This window comes from Geotrypetes seraphini, chromosome 5, assembly GCF_902459505.1.
Source record: "Geotrypetes seraphini chromosome 5, aGeoSer1.1, whole genome shotgun sequence".
Lineage (NCBI taxonomy): Eukaryota > Metazoa > Chordata > Amphibia > Gymnophiona > Dermophiidae > Geotrypetes > Geotrypetes seraphini.
This window is the reverse complement of record NC_047088.1, coordinates 183,125,601-183,144,509: the sequence shown is the minus strand read 5'-3', so window position 1 is coordinate 183,144,509 and position 18,909 is coordinate 183,125,601. Positions and strand designations below refer to the sequence as shown.

The 18,909-nt window shown below is 43.5% G+C and overlaps 1 protein-coding gene across 2 annotated transcripts in view; it reads right to left on the bottom strand.

Annotated features, from left to right (window-relative positions):
- The window catches only part of COL5A2 (collagen type V alpha 2 chain), a 306,470-nt gene that overhangs the window by 79,311 nt on the left and 208,250 nt on the right, over window positions 1-18,909 (bottom strand). For both annotated transcript variants that reach the window (XM_033945794.1, XM_033945795.1), the window contains 6 exons: window positions 16,976-17,074; window positions 9,641-9,694; window positions 6,434-6,532; window positions 6,275-6,328; window positions 4,308-4,361; window positions 2,129-2,182 (listed from right to left, as the gene is read on the bottom strand). In XM_033945794.1, coding sequence (XP_033801685.1) covers window positions 2,129-2,182; window positions 4,308-4,361; window positions 6,275-6,328; window positions 6,434-6,532; window positions 9,641-9,694; window positions 16,976-17,074 — 414 coding nt within the window. The remainder of the gene's footprint in view (window positions 1-2,128; window positions 2,183-4,307; window positions 4,362-6,274; window positions 6,329-6,433; window positions 6,533-9,640; window positions 9,695-16,975; window positions 17,075-18,909) is intronic.

The window sequence follows — 18,909 nt, the reverse complement described above, 5'->3', positions numbered from 1 at the left end:
TGCTGGCCCGATGCTCTTCTGCAGCAAAGTATTTATGGTCGCTGTTGGGAGGGAAGGATGGATGATCGGTGGTTCAGCTGCATGGCGAGGGCGGCAGCGGGTGCTCAAGGGTTCTGCTGCACAGGGGGATGGGAGGGAGGGAAGGATGGAAGCTTGGCAAGGGTTCTGCTGCACAGGGAGATGGGAGGGATTGAGGGATAGAAAGATGCTGCAGAGGGAAGGCACAAGGGGATGGGTGAGAGGGGAGGAAAGATGTTGCACATGTGGGGGAAAGCAAAGAAGAAGAATTGGGGTGAAGGAGAAGAAGGGAGAGATGATCATGTACATGAAAAAAATAAGCTCTACCCGATAAGACCTAGTGCCTTTTTTGGGCCCCAAATGAATATAAGACACTGTCTTATTTTCGGGGAAACACAGTAGTTAACATAGGGTTTACATGGAAACACTTAAGGCCAGATTCTATAAACAGCACCTAACTCAGTATGTGCCTAGCAAAGCAACACCTACCACATATCAATAAAAAGTTAGGCACCATTGGTAGAATCATGCCTTGCGGCTCCTAAATCAACAGGCACCCGTAGGCATCATAATGTTAGGTGCAAGTATATTAGGCCAGAGTTTTCTTGGCCTAATTTACTGGAGCCTAACTCAATCCACATCCAATCCCCGTCCCTAACCACATCTACTTTCCCTGTAGGCAGTTCAGTGTAGATGCCTACCATAAGGTGGTAGGTGCCTCCTGAGTTAGGTGCCTACCAGCTAGTTCATTTTTTATTGTTTTTTAACAGCACTTTCAATTAACAGCGCCGATTAACCAATTAATTCAGCCTACTAATTCAAAAGGCTTCTTTTATAGAATCAGGGCCTTAGTGCTTCCTAAAGAGGGCTGGATTCTATAAACAGCGACTAGCAGCCAGGGCAGGATTATAGTAGGCACGTGCCTAGGGCCTGAAATGGTCAGGGGGGCCCGATGAAGGAGGGCATCAACATTGTTTTTTCCAAATGGCGATGAGCCCCTCCAGCATCGACCGGCAATGTGGGCCCCCTCCCCCCATCGACGGAAAGTAAGACAAGAAAGCAATGCGGGTAAGAAAGGCAACGGGAATTGTAATTTTGCAAGCGGTGCTGCTTGCCCAAAGATTCCCTCTGACGCAGCATCCTGTTTCTGCCTGGGCACATGGTGGGGTGGGGCGGGGCAGGGGTCCCAGTGTACCTGTGTGCCTAGGGGCCCTTGACAAATTAATCCTGCCCTGCTAGCAGCACCTACATTATAGGTGCCAATTGGCGTGGTTGTCAATAATCTCCAAGGTACCATTTTTAGAATCTTACCTAGTGGCACCTAGGCATGCTTAGATGTTACTAATGTCCTGGAGATAGGTGCTGGTATATTAGGCCAGGTTTTACCAGGCCTAATTTACTGACACCTTACTCGGATGCCTAGTGACACCTAAGTCAACCATGCCTATTTTTCACTCCTAATCACACTTACTTTCAGGTGCCTAGACTTAGGTGTCATTAGTCACTACACAGAATTCCATGCCTAACTTTTTTTATTCAATTTTTTTTTTATCATCATTAATTTTGATGGCGCAAATCAATTACCAAGCTATTAATTGAAGTAATTTAGCTTAGACACAGATTTTAGTTAGCCATTGTTTATAGAATATGGCCATAAGTGCACCTATATTAACTTACTGCAGATAACATGCGCTAATGGCAACATCAGAACGCAGCCTGCAAAAATAAAACTTGACAATACTTTTAAAAAAGGTTTGAAAAATCCAGGCTTAATGAACAGGAAAAGCCCCATGTTAGCACTCTTAAAGCATGAGAAAATCTCACGTTAGCACGCTCTGTGTCCAGATTTTACCACCCATTAGTAAAGGGCCCCTAAGAGCAGGTCTAATTTTTTTTTTTTTTCAAGTATGTGTGTAATGACATTGCCAAATCAAAAATACATACATATTTTTATGGTGCACTAAAAACAGGTCTCCTTGGAAACCCAATAGATCTACACGCAAAAACAGAAAATTTCTAACACAACATGGTGATCATTTTACACATGGAAATGCCTCTCTTTACGCATACCTTTCAAAATAACATCCAGAGCATGTAACGTTAGCCATACCTGAAATCCTGTTGGACCTGGAGGGCCCTGCTCTCCTCTTTCACCTGCTAGACCCTAAATGAAATCAAATAAACCAAAAATAAATGAGAACATAATAAGGGCCTTCAACATCTGTTAAAACTACATGTGTCAAAGAAAATGTCTTTTTTTTTTTACATATTTTAATTGCTTGATTCAAATCCAATTAGATGACTAACTTGGATAAAGCCTTTAAAGTCCCTTTTGACCCATGAGTTCATTCAAAATCAGATCTTTTTATTCTACTGTGGATTCTAGTAAAGTGCAAAGTATGATTTTTTTGTTGTTGTTTTGTTCCAGCAACATACAAAGGTCCAAAGTATAATTAATTGCAGATGTGTGAATGGGACATTGGACCACACACAGGATGCGCCTTAATCGCTTCACTAAACTGACTCAGTGAAAGTCAATGCATGCAGCATAGGTTTATAGGCTGTTTTCCAAACATCAAGCTTATCTGATGTGGAAATTTAAAAAATAGAAGAAGAAAATTGGAAATGAACATTGAACTCCTGTATAAGTTCATGTTACCTTTAACAGGACCAATTTTATTCATATGGTCTCTACTAAAGATAACATGTGCTAATCTTTATCAAAAGATTCCTAATTATAGTAGCTTCAACACATATCATATTTAGGAAGACATAGGGTTCAATATTCAAAATTGTTTAACTGGTCAGGACTCCAGTAAACTGGCCATCTGCCAATATTCAGCAGCACTTAGAGAAGTAGTGTCGCTGAATATTGCCTATGGCTGCCATGCACTGTTCCCTCTAAGCTAGGCAGGGGTCCTCCAACTGCACTGCTGCCAGCACATCAGTATTTTGTCTTCTATCAAGCCATGCAGAGTTTGCCTCTCATTATTGAAAATGCGATAACTAAACAGTGCCCTCTACTGGCAAGACCATACATGGAGGACTCCTTCTCAACTTAGAGGAAACAGTGCTGCCATGACACTATTACTGGGGCTGTTCAGAGATAGAGCCAGAATTTAGCTGATTAATGGTGATATTCAGTCCACTAATCAGTTAAGTAAAAGCATAAAGATAGGACAGCAAAAATCTTGTCCTAACTATATCCACCCAGCTAACCAGGCACCAGTCTGAATATTAGCCTGTGACTGTTTAACTTTCAAGTGCCTGCACTTATCCAGATGTTCAATGCCAGAACTGGGACATGACCTGCCACTGAATATCTATGCTTAATTCAGCCCATGGCTGTCAACAACCTAAAAAAACACTGATGGGCCAACTGAGCATAGTAGTGTGTGTATGTGTGTATGTATATAAAAAACCCCAATAGTCAAGAAATAATGTTAAGCAAAAGTCCAAGATATTGTATATGTTTAGTTTCATTTCTTAATTTATGAGGCTTACATCCACCTTTCCATGGAAGCTCTCTATTACTACACAAAAAGGATGGACATTTATTAGCAAACATGCAGTTTCTTGATGTTTCTTTAAAACATGAGTGTGAGCTAAATCAATTTCACATGTTATCCTATGACTTTGGAACAGTACAACAAAAAAAGGCAAGGGAGATGTCCTTTCAACCAACTAAAGTCTTTATTAGTAAAATAGTTCCAACAAGGATCCTAGTTTCAGCATTTACATACGCCTTTCTCAGGGGACACAAACAATTGCCAACGAAAGCAACACTCGGTGGTGCAAACCAAGAGATTAGATAGAGCTCAGAGTGAACTCCAAGCGTCCGTCTGAATGGCTCACAGCTGGCTAAATACCACAAAGCTGGCCATCTCACGCTGAATATCCCATTTGGTAGATAGCCCAGTGCCTAGCTATGTCATGCAACATAACTGGTTACTGATAATATTCATTGGCTCGCCATCTAACTTCAGTGGCCAGGTAGACCTGCCTAAAAAGAAGGTCTATCTTTGGCCATTAGAACTTAGCCAGCCAATTGATGAACATTGGCTTAGCTGTCTATGTCTCAGCCAGCCCCCCCAAAATAGAAATTCAATGCTGGTCACCAGATACGGCTCCAGCATTGAATTTACAGTTTTGCCATGGATCACGAGAGACAGCCAGCTATCTCCCACAGTCTGAATATCAAGTGGATTGTACCTTTATATAATGTTTTAATTTTCAAATAGCTAGCTTATTTATAAGACACTGTAAATTCTAAAATATAAATGACTTACAGCTGGACCTGCAGGACCAGTTGGACCAATTTCTCCGTCTTTTCCTGGAGTTCCCTAGGTGTAGTGAACATAGAAATAAAAATTCTAGAATACAATTTCACTTACAAATGCACTAGTAAAGCAATTCAGAATGTGATGGTCTCATTTTTTAAGCACATGGATGTCTCAAAATGCTCCGTTTGATGTCCTTGTGCTTGAAACTTCCAAATTCAGATTTTATAAAGGCAGAAAAAGGATGTCCAACATTGCAGTACATCAAAAAAGCAAATGGGGGCATGTTGTGAGTATGTTTTGGACAGGTCTAGGGAGGGCTCAAAATCAGATCATCTAACAGTGATTATTGAATAGAAAGAAATATCCAAGACTGAAAATTAGGGTGCCTTATGTTTGACCTGTTTCAATCAATCTAATGTACAAAAAGGTGCTCTGATTGAACAGTTAACCACTGGAGGGATTATGGCATGACACCTCCTTAACTAGAGTTACTATATGGCTGCAGAAAAAGGAGAACGGATTGAGTCATCTGGGTTTTACTTCTATTGAAAGCAATGGAAGTAAAATCCAGATGTCTCAATCCATCCTCCTTTTTCGGGAACCATATGGTAACCTTATCCTTAACCCCCCATGGTTGCTGTCCCCCGTTCCTCTTCCCTAAAAGTAACACTGAAAAGGGATAATAGGCTAGATGACAGCTTCAAGTATTATGGGTATTTTTAGCAAAGCAGGAACCAAGTCTGAAGAGTAGCTTAGTGTTTAGTGCAGTGGCCTTTAAACCGAGTGATCCAGGTTCAAATCACACTTTAACTCATTTTTTAATTTTATCGTGAGTCCTCCAGAAACAGAAAAATGTCTACTGTACTTAAATACATAAGACACATGTAAGCCTGAAGGCTGTTGAAGTAGTGTACTGTACATTCTAGTACAGTATGTACCTGCATTCTTCTATTCCTAGACGGCTCACAATTACAAAATGAAAAGTTAAAGGGGGATTTGAACTTGAGTCCCTTAATTTGCAGTACACTGTACTAACCACTAGGCTGCCCCTCTGCTCTGCATGAATGTCTGTGTGGCCATTCTTCTAAGAATGCTGTCAGATAGATATCCTTGTCCCTATTTTTTTTTTTTTTTTGTAGTTCATTCGTTGGACATTCTTGTTTATAAAATACATGTTCATACTGGATGCCCTCAGCACACAGATGTGTATTTCATGTATTTTCATAAAGGAAATCTTGATGTATTTCCTGTTCAAAAATATGCGAGGTAGACATTTGTTTTGCATAATATGAACTGGATGTCTCTTTTATTGGACAGGGACAGGGATTGGACGGATTCCTGAGGGATAAAGGGATCGTGGGATACTGAGAGAAGTATCCAGGGGGATACTGAGAGAAGTATCCAGGAAATAAGTATAGAAACCCGACCAGGTCGTGCATGTGCAAGACCGGAGGGTTAGGACTTCGATGGGAAGATAGGACTTAAATGGGAAACCAAGGTGGCAAGGGGGCCCTTCTGGTGATTCAGACAGGTTTGGGCCGCCGCGGGAGCGGACTGCTGGGCATGATGGACCTATGGTCTGACCCGGCGGAGGCACTGCTTATGTTCTTATGTTCTTATGGCTTGGACATCCTTTCACAAATGCCCCTTCTAGTGTTATATGTACTAAATCATGCTATTGCTGCTCATTGCAAAACAGGTAAAATATGCATAGTTTTGAGACCCTCCAAAAACACATTTAGTGCATGTCCTTTTAAAAACTGTGCATCGTAGAGGCATACATGTTTGCAGTGGCATTTCTAAAATTGCTATTAGCACATAACCCCCATTAACATGTGTTATTCACATAGGCCCCAGTCTATGTATTAGAATCTATTTATTAATATGTATGATAATTGTGTATACTAATATGGTAAGATTAGATTTACTAACATGTCTTAAAAAAATAAAATTAAAATATTAAAAATACTTACTCTCTGTCCTGGGACACCAGCATTACCTTGTTCTCCTGGTTTTCCTGGATCCCCCTAGTAATAGATAAGACCATTTTTAAACTTTAATAAATGATAAAAGATGTTCTGTTTTCAAAATACTGATTAGTTAAGTATAGATTTATTAAATGCCATACTTACATTATGTCCTTTTGGACCTGCAGGGCCCATACCACCTGGCTGACCTCTAATTCCTATTGGGCCTGGTGGACCAGGTCGACCATCTTCTCCTGTAGCTCCCTGAAAAATACTGAAATTATTTCAAAGCAAGCATATTCCTTAGAATCAGTAGCTAAGTCTGTGTAGGAATATTGAATTGTTTTCTGTGGTATTTCAGCTTTAAAAGAAAGATGTGAAAGAGCATGCATAAATGCCAGTATTTCAGTTCTCTACACGTATATGCTAATACATACATGTGTAAATGTATATACAACTGCAGATATAGATTATTATAGGTTTTTGTGTACTGTATGAACATGCTTCCTATCTTTTTCAGCCAAAGGAACAAAGTAGGGTGTGTAAAAACCAAGGATTCTCGTGCAATCTTTATTCTCAGTTCTCAAAGGAGAGTGAAGATGTCACATAAAAACTCTCAAAGACTCTCCACTCAGCTATGTTTCTGCTGGTCAGTCTAAAGAAATGTAAATTAATGTTATTGTATTAGTTTTATTTTATATAATATACATTTACATTTTTATTTGCATTTTTATCATTTAATGTGGCTATTAATTTTGGATATTTGTATCATCAATATTTTATTCTCTAATTACCCTTTTACATGTTTGTTAGGTTCAAGTTACTCCTGATGAAGGCTGACCAATCGAAACATGATCATGTTGAGAGTCTGAGAATTTTTATGTGACGTCTTTCACTCTCCTTTGACAAATGTGAATAAATATTGCATGAAAATATTTGGTTTCTACACATCCTACTTTGTTCCTTTGGCTATTTTTATTCCTTTTGGACATTGATCTAATTTATTCCATTTTTTCCTATCCTATTCAAGCATTATATTATTTCTTCTATTATGGATTGTTATTTTGTAACTGGTTAGTGCCGAAGTGCAAACAGCTATATCAGGGGCATTCCAGGGGTGTTTCATGGATGGAGTCCTGTTAGCTCCTGATATTCAGAACTAACAAGTTAGTGTTAGTACATAAATAGGATTGCATAATAAAAAATAGGATTACTATCTTGGGGTCCATTTTACAAAGCCGCAGTAGCAAAACTACTGCAGTAAATGCATCCAAGCCCATAGAAATTGAATGGGCTTCAGTACATTTACCAAAGCATCATTGTTACCGCAGCTTTGTAAAAGGGGCCCTTTATGCACTAACACATGGCCAGTTAGTTTTGAATATGGAGTTAATCGGGGATGTGCAACCCTGCTTAAAAAAATGGATATTCAATAACAGTGACCAGATATGGCCCAACCTTGAATATCCTAGTTCAAAACTGGCGGTGGACATTAACAGTGCTACCTGCTGAATACTGGGGGGAAGGGTTATTAACATCTTTTTGTTACATCACAGTGAGAAACAGTTTATTGCTCAATTTCCGACAGAGGACTTGGGGGGGGGGGGGTTTAAATAAGCTTCTAAAAAAGAATGATGAAATGGTCCAACAAAATATCAGAAGGGAAGTGACTACATGGTAAGAACTTGATCAGCTTGTGACTAACATTGCAATATGCTAGTGACATACACATCATCTGCTTGGAGAGGACATCTTCAACAAATTCTGTGACTGATATGAATATTATTGTTTACTTTGAAGGAGTAGCTCCTTGTTTGTTATTAATCAAATAGGTCACATAAGTTTTTGTTCAAATACTTAAGTGTTGTAATTTGCAAGCTATGTGACAATGTTGTAATGTGTATTGCTATTGCTTGTTTTCAATACCTCTGCATGTATACTGAAAATTTGACTTAAATAAGTGCACAGTAACTCGCTATGAGGTAAAAATGCATGGGTTCCCTTTTTTCCATTCATTCTATAGAGTAAACAATCACATCATGCTGATGTCACTTCTGCAGGATAGAAAAAATAAGCAAGCAGTGAGCTCTGGCACTCAATTATGCCAGTTTCAAATGGCACTGGCAACCCCTACCTATTATACACACAATTTACATTTACAATGATTGGGAGAAAAAAAAGGAACCACAGATTTTGTCATCCTGCTTTGTGGGTTAACAGTGAAATTTAAGCTAATTTGTGTAATTTGTACCAAAATAAATGATGAGTTGATTCAATGGTTAGCATGTGAAGGGAGGACTTCACTTGACTGAAGAACCCTTGCAATCCTTTCCACAAAACTAAGTCCTTGCAAAGTTGGGTCAAGATATGTTGTCACAAAGTGCAGCATGGTCAAATGCTCCAGTATTTGTCGATTAATGCTGCTAGAAATTCTTTTTTCATCAGATTAATCACATCACTGTCGGAATGCTGCAGTTGCTAAGCTGTATGAAGAGTATAAGCTGGTAATGAATTTTGCAAAGTGGGAATCATATCCAAGAATATTGAATAACTGAGAAAAAATGACCATGAAGGACACCATGTTGATATCAATTTGGGAAATCAAGTATTCCTTTTGTCTGTCCCTCAGCAGCGTAATCAGTGCATCACAACTCTCCAAAACTGATGACAACATGTCATGCAAGCCAAGCCATGACTCCATTTCTCCCTCATGTTTAAGGCTTTTTGGCAAGTTGGACTATATGCCTGATGCTTGGTTTGCGTATTTGATGAATTCATGGGAATAGTTGTCCAGATGAGATACGTTGGGGTTTATAGACATGACTTTCTTCCAGGCTGTGTCAATGGAAATATTTAGCCAGTGACACAAGCAATTTACGTGAGTTTTTGTAGCAGTTACAGCTACAACATTTGATCCTTTGTCAGCTGTGCATGGTTTATCATCCAAATTCAGTCCAAGTCCTGTGAGAGTGGTGTCAATAAAGTTCTCTACGTTCTTTGCTGTGTGATTCTCTGGAAAATACTCACATTTATACAGTCACCCAAAACACAAGGAAATCACTGTAAGAATTCTTGTTGATGTCATCAGTTGTCATATCTGTGCAGAATGACACAGCTTTATTGACATAACTAGTCATAACTTGTTCTTGATCTCTTCATGGCATTGCTTCAATTTTTTTTAATGATTGCTTTCCTTATTGTTAGGAGTCCATACAATACACCAACACTTATGTTTCCATAATTGCTGCTGATTAAAATCATTGGCTGGGCAAATGATTTCATACCTGAATTCTGAATAGCTTTTTTTTTTCTAGAAAAAGCATAATCCTAAATGTACACCACAAATAATTATTGCTATAAACAATGGCTTACCAATGGTCCGGGTTTACCTTCAGGGCCTTGTACCCCAGGGTTTCCAGTAAGACCCTAAAATAATATCACAAATTTATATATAAATAAGGGAACAAAGATACACAAAATTCATACAGCTATATTGTACTTCACTTGCCTAGATCAAGCTATATTTGTCTTCACTAAACATTATTAAATCATGATCTTGAATTCTTTATTTTTAGAATAAAATGGGAAGGGTAGCAATGTTTACAATTAACCATGAGCAAACCATGAGCAAATCAAAATCATAAAATATCTAATCCTAGAATTTTCAACATCTATTTTCAAAAGTAATCTGCCCTATCAGAAAACTCATTTTTTGCACTTTGCATATTTTCATTAGGTATTGCACTGGTATTCAGTTTTTGGCAGGTTTGATGCATCTTAATGAAAAAAGTATGATTCTAGATAACTTTTATAACTTCCATTTAAAAAAAAATGTTCATACTGAACAATATACTTATTCATAAAGATGTGAAAATTTTTATTTATAATACACTTACATGCCTAGAAATGATTTTGTCAGATATGCTTTTGTAGCTCTGACCATAAGAGGGTGCTGTTTGCTGCTGGACATGCATAATTTGCTAAGCTGTGGGACAAGAGCCATGTAGGATACTCTGGAGTATGAAATTTGAGGGTGGTGGAGAGAGCCTCACAAGTTTAGAAGCAGAGGTGGCAGGGGATGTGTAGGCGAATCTGAGAATTGTGTTCTAAGCTACCCAGAAGAGGATGCATCTGTGGAAGCAGAATAGGCCCAAATTCACAGATGTGATAGTGTCAGGCAGGGAAGAAGCGTAAAATAATCAACAGAGAATTTAATCAGGTATCCACTAAGCTTTGTAAACAAGTTTCATTGCCCAGTTTTCAAAGAATCCATGAAAAATCTATAAGTTTATGAAACAAATGTAATATATCTCTTATATAAGACAAAAATGTGTTTTGGAACAAAACCTACATTGGATGTTCAGAAAATCCAGTAGATTCAAGTAATTCAGCAGATCTGCTTCAGGTCACTTTGAAGATGCTTTCAGATTTTCCTGATAGATCTCGGCAACAACATCATTTTCCATAGAACTCACCAAAAGTCTGAAATTCACCTCACTCAAATGCAGTGGTGTAGTTGGATGGCAAATTTGGGGTGGGCCAATGGGTAGTTTGGGTAGACAACACATTTCCTCTCCACTCCACCCCACCTTCCCAATTCTCATTCCCGTGGTTCAACTTTAAAATTATACTTTCACTGACAAGCATCCCCAAGCCCTGTCTGAAGGACAGGTTTCAGGACTCTTGATAAGGGCTTGCCATCAGGGGCTCTGTTCTGGAAGGGGAAAGGATCTGATGCTTCGGGGGTGGGGGGGGGAATGAATCTCCATTTTCTGGAGTTACACGTGTAGGTTTGCAAAACTGTTACCTTACATGTGTATGAGTGGCACATACAAGTGTAGGTTGCTATTTAACAATGTAAGGTTGATTCTACCTCTACACATAGCCATGTGTTAATTTACAAATGCAGCACCTATACATGTGTTCCTAGGGGTAGAGATTTTGAATGGGACTTACACATGCATACTTGCCTTTTTACAATGACAGCAAAATTCTATCTAAAATGTGCCTCATTATGAATTTTTATTGATTATGTGTGGTTTGAACTGCCTATTTGACTGTTTTAAATAGGGAAAATGCTCGAAGTACCTGTATATAAACTGCTTTGAGTGTGGTTGTTTCTGTATTGGTGATATCCGACTCTAAAGCACAGTTACTTACCGTAACAGGTGTTATCCAGGGACAGCAGGCAGATATTCTTAACACATGGGTGACGTCACCGACGGAGCCCTCGGTACGGACCTTTTTAACTAGAAGTTTCTAGTTGGCCGCACCGCGCGTGCGCGAGTGCCTTCCCGCCCGACGGAGGAGTGCGTGGTCCCCAGTTAGGATAAGCCAGCTAAGAAGCCAACCCGGGGAGGTGGGTGGGACGTAAGAATATCTGCCTGCTGTCCCTGGATAACACCTGTTACGGTAAGTAACTGTGCTTTATCCCAGGACAAGCAGGCAGCATATTCTTAACACATGGGTGACCTCCAAGCTAACAAAGAGGGAGGTGGGATGGTTGGCCATTAGGAAAATAAATTTTGTAACACAGATTGGCCGAAGTGTCCATCCCGTCTGGAGAACGCATCCAGACAGTAGTGAGTAGTGAACGTGTGAACTGAGGACCAAGTGGCCGCCTTGCAGATTTCCTCGATGGGCGTGGAGCGGAGGAAAGCTACAGAAGCAGCCATAGCTCGGACTCTGTGGGCCGTGACAGTTCCTTCCAGTGAGAGACCGGCCCGAGCGTAGCAGAAAGCAATACAGGCAGCAAGCCAATTTGAAAGTGTCCGTTTGGAGACAGGGCGACCCAAACGGTTGGGGTCGAAAGACAAAAAGAGCTGAGGGGCTGTTCGGTGAGCTCTGGTACGATCAAGATAGTAAGCAAGGGCACGCTTACAATCCAGCGTGTGCAACGCCTGTTCCCCAGGATGCGAGTGAGGCTTAGGGAAGAAGACGGGCAGCACAATGGACTGGTTGAGGTGAAAAGCTGAGACCACCTTGGGAAGGAATTTAGGGTGGGTACGCAGAACAACCTTGTCATGGTGAAAAACAGTGAAAGGTGGTTCGGCAACCAGTGCATGCAGTTCGCTAACCCTCCTGGCAGAGGTGATGGCAATTAGGAAAAGCACCTTCCAGGTAAGAAGCCTGAGAGAAGTTGTGGCAAGAGGCTCAAACGGAGGTTTCATGAGAGCTGAGAGAACCACATTCAGGTCCCAGACGACAGGAGGAGGCTTGAGAGGCGGTTTGATGTTGAAGAGTCCTCTCATGAATCTGGAAACCAGAGGATGAGCCGTGAGGGGTTTTCCGAGAATAGGCTCATGAAACGCAGTGATGGCACTGAGGTGGACTCTGATGGAGGTAGTTTTGAGGCCAGCGTTGGACAGTGAGAGCAAATATTCCAAGACAGTTTCCACCGCTAAGGAGGTGGGTTCTTGATGATGCCGGAGACACCAGAAGGAAAATCTGGTCCACTTCTGATGGTAACATTGGAGAGTGGCCGGTTTCCTGGAAGCGTCCAAAATGAGGCGGACCGGTTGAGATAGATTCTCCGGAGAGGTCAGCCCGAGAGAAACCAAGCTGTCAGGTGGAGCGAAGACAGATTGGGATGTAGCAGAGACTGATGCTGTTGCGTAAGTAGAGTAGGAAACACAGGAAGTAGAATGGGTTCCCTGGAGCTGAGCTGGAGCAGGAGTGAGAACCAGTGTTGGCGAGGCCACCGAGGTGCGATAAGAATCATGGTGGCGTGGTCTTTGCGGAGTTTGGACAAGGTCCGCAACATCAGAGGAAGTGGAGGGAAGGCATACAGGAACCGATCCCTCCAATCGAGCAGGAATGCATCCGGGGCCAGACGGTGAGGAGAGAAGAGTCTGGAGCAGAATTGGGGCAGCTGATGATTGTGAGGTGCTGCAAAGAGGTCCACCTGCGGAGTGCCCCATCGAGCAAAGATGGAGAGCAGAGTCGGAGGGTCCAACGTCCACTCGTGGGGTTGAAGGATGCGACTGAGATTGTCGGCCAGAGAGTTCTGTTCGCCCTGGATATAGACCGCCCTGAGAAAAAGATTGCGGTCCGTGGCCCAGGTCCAGATGCGCAGAGCCTCCAAACAAAGGGGGCGAGATCCAGTGCCGCCTTGCTTGTTTATGTAGTACATGGCGACTTGATTGTCCGTGCACAGGAGGAGGACTTGAGGGCAGAGAAGATGTTGGAAAGCCTTGAGGGCATAGAACATGGCTCTGAGTTCCAGGAAATTGATGTGATGACGACGCTCCTGTGGGGTCCAAAGTCCCTGGGTGCGTAGATCTCCCAGGTGAGCTCCCCACGCGTAGGGGGACGCATCTGTGGTGATGATCATAGAGTGGGGGGGCAGATGAAAAAGCAGACCCCTGGAAAGATTTGAGGAGTTCAACCACCATTGGAGAGATTGCTGAAGAGATGATGTCACAGAGATGGGATGAGAAAGAAGGTCCGTAGTCTGTGACCATTGGTTGGCGAGAGTCCACTGAGGCGTACGAAGGTGGAGACGTGCCAGAGGAAGGACATGCACCGTCGAGGCCATGTGACCCAGTAGGACCATCATCTGTCGGGCAGGGATGGAGGGGTGCATGAGTACCTGACGGCAGAGATGGAGCAGGGTCCGCTGGCGATCGGAGGGGAGAAAGGCCCTCATTAGCGTGGTGTCCAGAACTGCTCCAATGAATTGAAGTCGCTGGGTGGGAAGCAAGTGCGACTTGGGGTAGTTGATCTCGAACCCCAGGAGGTGGAGGAGAGAGATGGTGTGATGAGTGGCTTGTAGCACGAGTTGAGATGAAGGTGCTTTCACCAACCAATCGTCCAAGTAGGGGAACACCTGGAGGTTGTGAGACCTGAGGAAGGCCGCTACCACTATAAGGCACTTGGTGAAGACCCTGGTCCGGAGGTAGAGTTTGGAAGTTGAGAGAGTAGCCGTGGCGGATGATGTTGAGGACCCACTGGTCCGACGTGATGACTTCCCAACGGCTGGAGAAAATGGTGAGACGACCTCCGATGGGTTGTGGAAGAGGTAGCAAGGGTGGATGACTGGCTATGCCCTGGAGAGAAGAGTCAAAAGGGCTGAGATTGTTTAGCAGGCTGAGGAGGCTTAGAGGGTTGAGTGGCCTGAGATCGAGCCTGAGCATGATGTTGCTGTTGACGGGGTCGCCGAGATTGCTGGGGAGGCGGGTTGAGTGGTCTGGCTGAGAACCTCCGTTGATAAGATGTTTGTGGCCGATAGGGTCGGGCAGGCGGTGCCTTCTTTTTCGGCTTGATCAGGGTGTCCCACCTGGTCTCATGGGCAGAGAGTTTCTGGGTGGTGGAATCCAGTGACTCTCCAAAAAGTTCATCCCCGAGACAGGGGGCGTTGGCCAGACGATCCTGGTGGTTGATGTCCAGGTCGGAGACTCTGAGCCAGGCCAAGCGACGCATGGCTACGGCCATGGCAGAGGCCCGAGAGGTGAGCTCGAAGGAGTCGTATATCGAGCGGACCATATACTTGCGCATTTGGAGAAGGCCAGAGATGTGCTGTTGGAATAGCGGGACCTTGCGCTCAGGAAGGTACTTTTGGAGGGCAGACAGTTGTTGGACCAAATGTTTCAGATAGAAGGAAAAATGGAAGGAATAGTTGTTTGCCCTGTTTGCAAGCATGGCATTCTGGTAAAGCCTCTTGCCAAACTTGTCCATGGTTTTACCTTCTCTGCCAGGAGGGGTAGAGGCATAGACACTGGAGCCCTGAGTCTTTTTTAAGGTGGATTCAACCAGAAGGGACTCATGGGGCAATTGAGATTTGTCGAATCCAGGAATGGGAATGACACGGTAAAGGTTGTCCAGTTTACGGGGGGCTCCCGGTACCGTGAGGGGATTTTCCAAGTTTTTGTAGAACGTTTCCCGTAGAATGTCATGCACGGGAAGCTTGAGGAACTCCTTAGGAGGCTGCTCAAAGTCTAAAGCCTCTAGAAAGGCTTGAGACTTTTTTGAGTCCGATTCCAGAGGAAGGGACAGGGCAGCAGACATTTCTCTCAGAAATTTAGAAAATGAGGACTGCTCTGGTTTAGAGGTGGCATCGGGTGCCGATGGTTCCTCATCAGATGAGGAGGGATCCTCCTCGGTACCGAGAGGAGTATCCTCCCATAAGTCAGGGTCCCTGACTTCTGGTGCATGTCGAGACACCGGGGTGGAGGGCGCGGTATGGCGAGTTTTGGACAAAGACTTTCCAGAGCGCACCGAAACGGTACCAGGGGAGGACGACCGGCGTCTATCTCGGTCCCGAGAAGAATGCCGTACCGCCTGGTGCCGAGGAGGATCCAATGTGGCCTGAGAATGAACCACCGGATCGCCCTGAAGTTGTTGGGCCGAAAGGATCAGCATGGATGTGTTCACCGGTACCGAAGGGGTGGACACCGGGGGCTCGGTACGGGGCTCGGGCCGGTCTGGTACCGGAAGGAGCGGTGCCAGGATAGTGGGCAACAGTTGTTCAAGTTGTTTCTTCAACTGTTCTTGGAGTTGAGCCTTTAAGATGGCCGAGATACGGTCATCTAGGGGTGGCATCGGAACCGCTTTCTTTTTCTTCGGTTCCTTAGATGCCGCTCCACGCCCCGGCGATGAGGAGGCCGATGACGAGGCACTCACCGAGATCGGGGCGGAGCGTTTGCGGGACCGGTGCGATGCCGGTAGGGACGGTGTCGCCACCGTAGCTGGAGGGCGCTCGAGGGAAGAGGAAGGCTTCTTAGCCGGCTTACCTGGCGCCAGTGACGCCGATGCGGGGTCGGTCGGTGTCGAGGTCGACGGTGCCGATTTCTGAGGTACCGCTGTTGAAGGTGAGGAGTCCATCGCCGACTCGGTGCCGAAGAGGAGAGTTTGCTGAATTCTTCGGTTTTTAAGGGTTCTTTTTTGAAGAGTAGCACAGCGGGTGCAGGAGTCCGCCCGATGCTCCGGACCCAGACACTGCAAACACCAATTGTGTGGGTCAGTTATGGAGATCGGGCGTGCACACCGCTGGCACTTCTTAAAACCGACCTGCGGGGGCATGAAGGGGAAGATAGCCTCCGCAAAATCGAAGCCCGAGGCCTGTATACTGGCAACAGGCCCCGCCGGGGCAAAAACGAAAGAAAAAAGGGAAAAAGCAAAGTTTTTTTTTTTTTTTTTTTTGCAAATCAAAGAAAAATAAACCCGAAGGTAAAGAAAGAAAAAATAAGGAAAAAAGCGCGAGCGGGAAGGCAAAAAAGTGGTTTCAACGGCCGTTGAAAAAACACACGCGTCTTCTTCGCTCCGCGGAAACGAAGAAACTGGGGACCACGCACTCCTCCGTCAGGCGGGAAGGCACTCGCGCACGCGCGGTGCGGCCAACTAGAAACTTCTAGTTAAAAAGGTCCGTACCGAGGGCTCCGTCGGTGACGTCACCCATGTGTTAAGAATATGCTGCCTGCTTGTCCTGGGATAATGATGCATGTTGGTTTCCCCACTGATTTTGCAGGATTGTTTGGTTTTACTCATGGGTGTATTCTTTACTGGTTGTACAGTCATTGTTGCAATTTTTTAATAAAAATTATACAAAAAAAACCCTCTCAAAACTACAATAAAAAAGGCAGTATACAAATCTCAATTCCAATTTGATAAATAAATTTTTTAAAACAGCAGTGAAAAAGATTTTCTGTGCAAGTATCAGCAGTGCAGCAATTTGGATTCCCATTCTACCAAAGAAAATATCTGCCTTACCCTTGCACCAGGAAGGCCAGGTTCACCAGGACGACCAGGATCCCCAGAAGCTCCTTTAGGCCCTGAAGCACCACCCGAACCACGCTCACCTTGAGCCCCCTAGAAAACATAACAAGAAAGAAAGTAAAAGAGAATCATTGCACTTCCACCCTGGAGTTTAATGAAGAATTTGCTTGCCGTATTTTCAGCTGTATGATCAGGAATGTGCCTTGAGAAAATGTGAATTTTTTGGCAAAATAAAATTTCTAATTTACAGCAATGGCCTTCACCATTTGTATGAAACACTGTACCTTTCTAGCATTAATATATTAGCTATCTTATGAATACATACTGGGGCCTGTTTACTAAGGAGCCCTTTTACTAATGCTTAGCATTCTACACTTATGGGCTTCTTAGCATTTAGCAGACACTTTATAGACATGTATCTTCTATATTGATGATTGTACATATATGTTTTAACATATACAGTACTATCTGTTTTATTATGATATTAATTTCCTGTTTTGTTATTGTTTTCTAGTTTTATCAACCCCTGATGCAGCCCTTAATGTGAGCGAAACACAGTATGTGTCGGGTTTTATATGATGAGTTTTATTTGATGTTTGCACCATAAAATTGTACTTGGTGTATACACTTTTTTGGCTTTGCTGCTTTTCGTTGACCAGCATGTTGGATTTTGCAGACCTCCTGCCCTATTGTTTTCTATTCCTTTATAGAATACTGACATGACCAGTTATCAATGCGCTTAATAAGTGGGAGCACCTGGCCAGCCACAATACTAGTGTTAAGTGAAAGTACCTAAGACAGAAGTGGGCAACCATGGTCCTCAAGGGCTACAACCCAGTTGGGTTTTCAGGATTTCCCCAATGAATATGCATGAGATCTATCTCTGTACATGCAAACAGATTTCATGCATATTCATTGGAGAAATCCTGAAAACCCAACTGGATTATGCAGTGGCATAGCAAGGGTGAGAGAAGCCCAGGGCAGTGGTACCCCTCCCCGCCCTCATCTCCACCTCTTCCATGATCTGCCTGCCATGCACCCCCCTCCCCCCCCCACCGCTCCTTCCCCGATCCTGCCTGCTGCGTGTGACCCCCATTCCTTCCCTTCCCCCGTACCTCTAGTTGAAGTTGTTGCTCGCAGCAGTCAACAATGTGCTCCTCATGACCCCATCAGCTCTCAATATGACATCACTTCCTATGTGTCGCACCCAGAAATGACACCAGTGGGAGGGCCGAATGGGGTGCGAAGAGCATGTTGTTGTCTGCCGTGAGCAATTTCAACTAGAGATATGGGGGAAGGGAAAGGGGGCAGAAAGGAGGAGTGGTGCCGGCATCCCCACCAAAATGGCGCCTAGGACGGACCGCCCCCTTACTATGCCACTGGGGTTATGGCACAGAAGGACTGAGGTTGCCCACCCCTGATCTAAGTGTTGTAGCAACTGGTGTAACTTACAATATTCTGTAAGCTGTGTGCATAAGTGGGACCCCCCCTAGGTACCATCCAAGCTCCACCTGTGTATGTCTCCTTTGTAATTACACACATTCTTATACACATATTAATGCTGGTATTCGTCACATTTACACTAGTTGGGCAGACTAGATGGGCCATTTGGCCTTTATCTGCCGTCATGTTTCTATGTACATAAATGTAAATGCCTAGGTTATAAAATTAACCCCTTAGTGCATGTTAATTTCCACATAAACTTCTTAACTCAGAAGGTAGTGGCAAATGGGTAAGGAATGTGCAGATAGTTAACATGCAGATAAATGAGGTGCTGTTAATTCTACCTGAACAAGTGCAGCTAATAGCACTGCATTATATTCTATTGAGTTAACATATGGAAAAGAGGTTTTCCCAGTGTTAACTCAATGGCAAAATGGTAAGTTCAAAATCTAACTGCACTTTAGTAAATAGTGATGCCACAATAA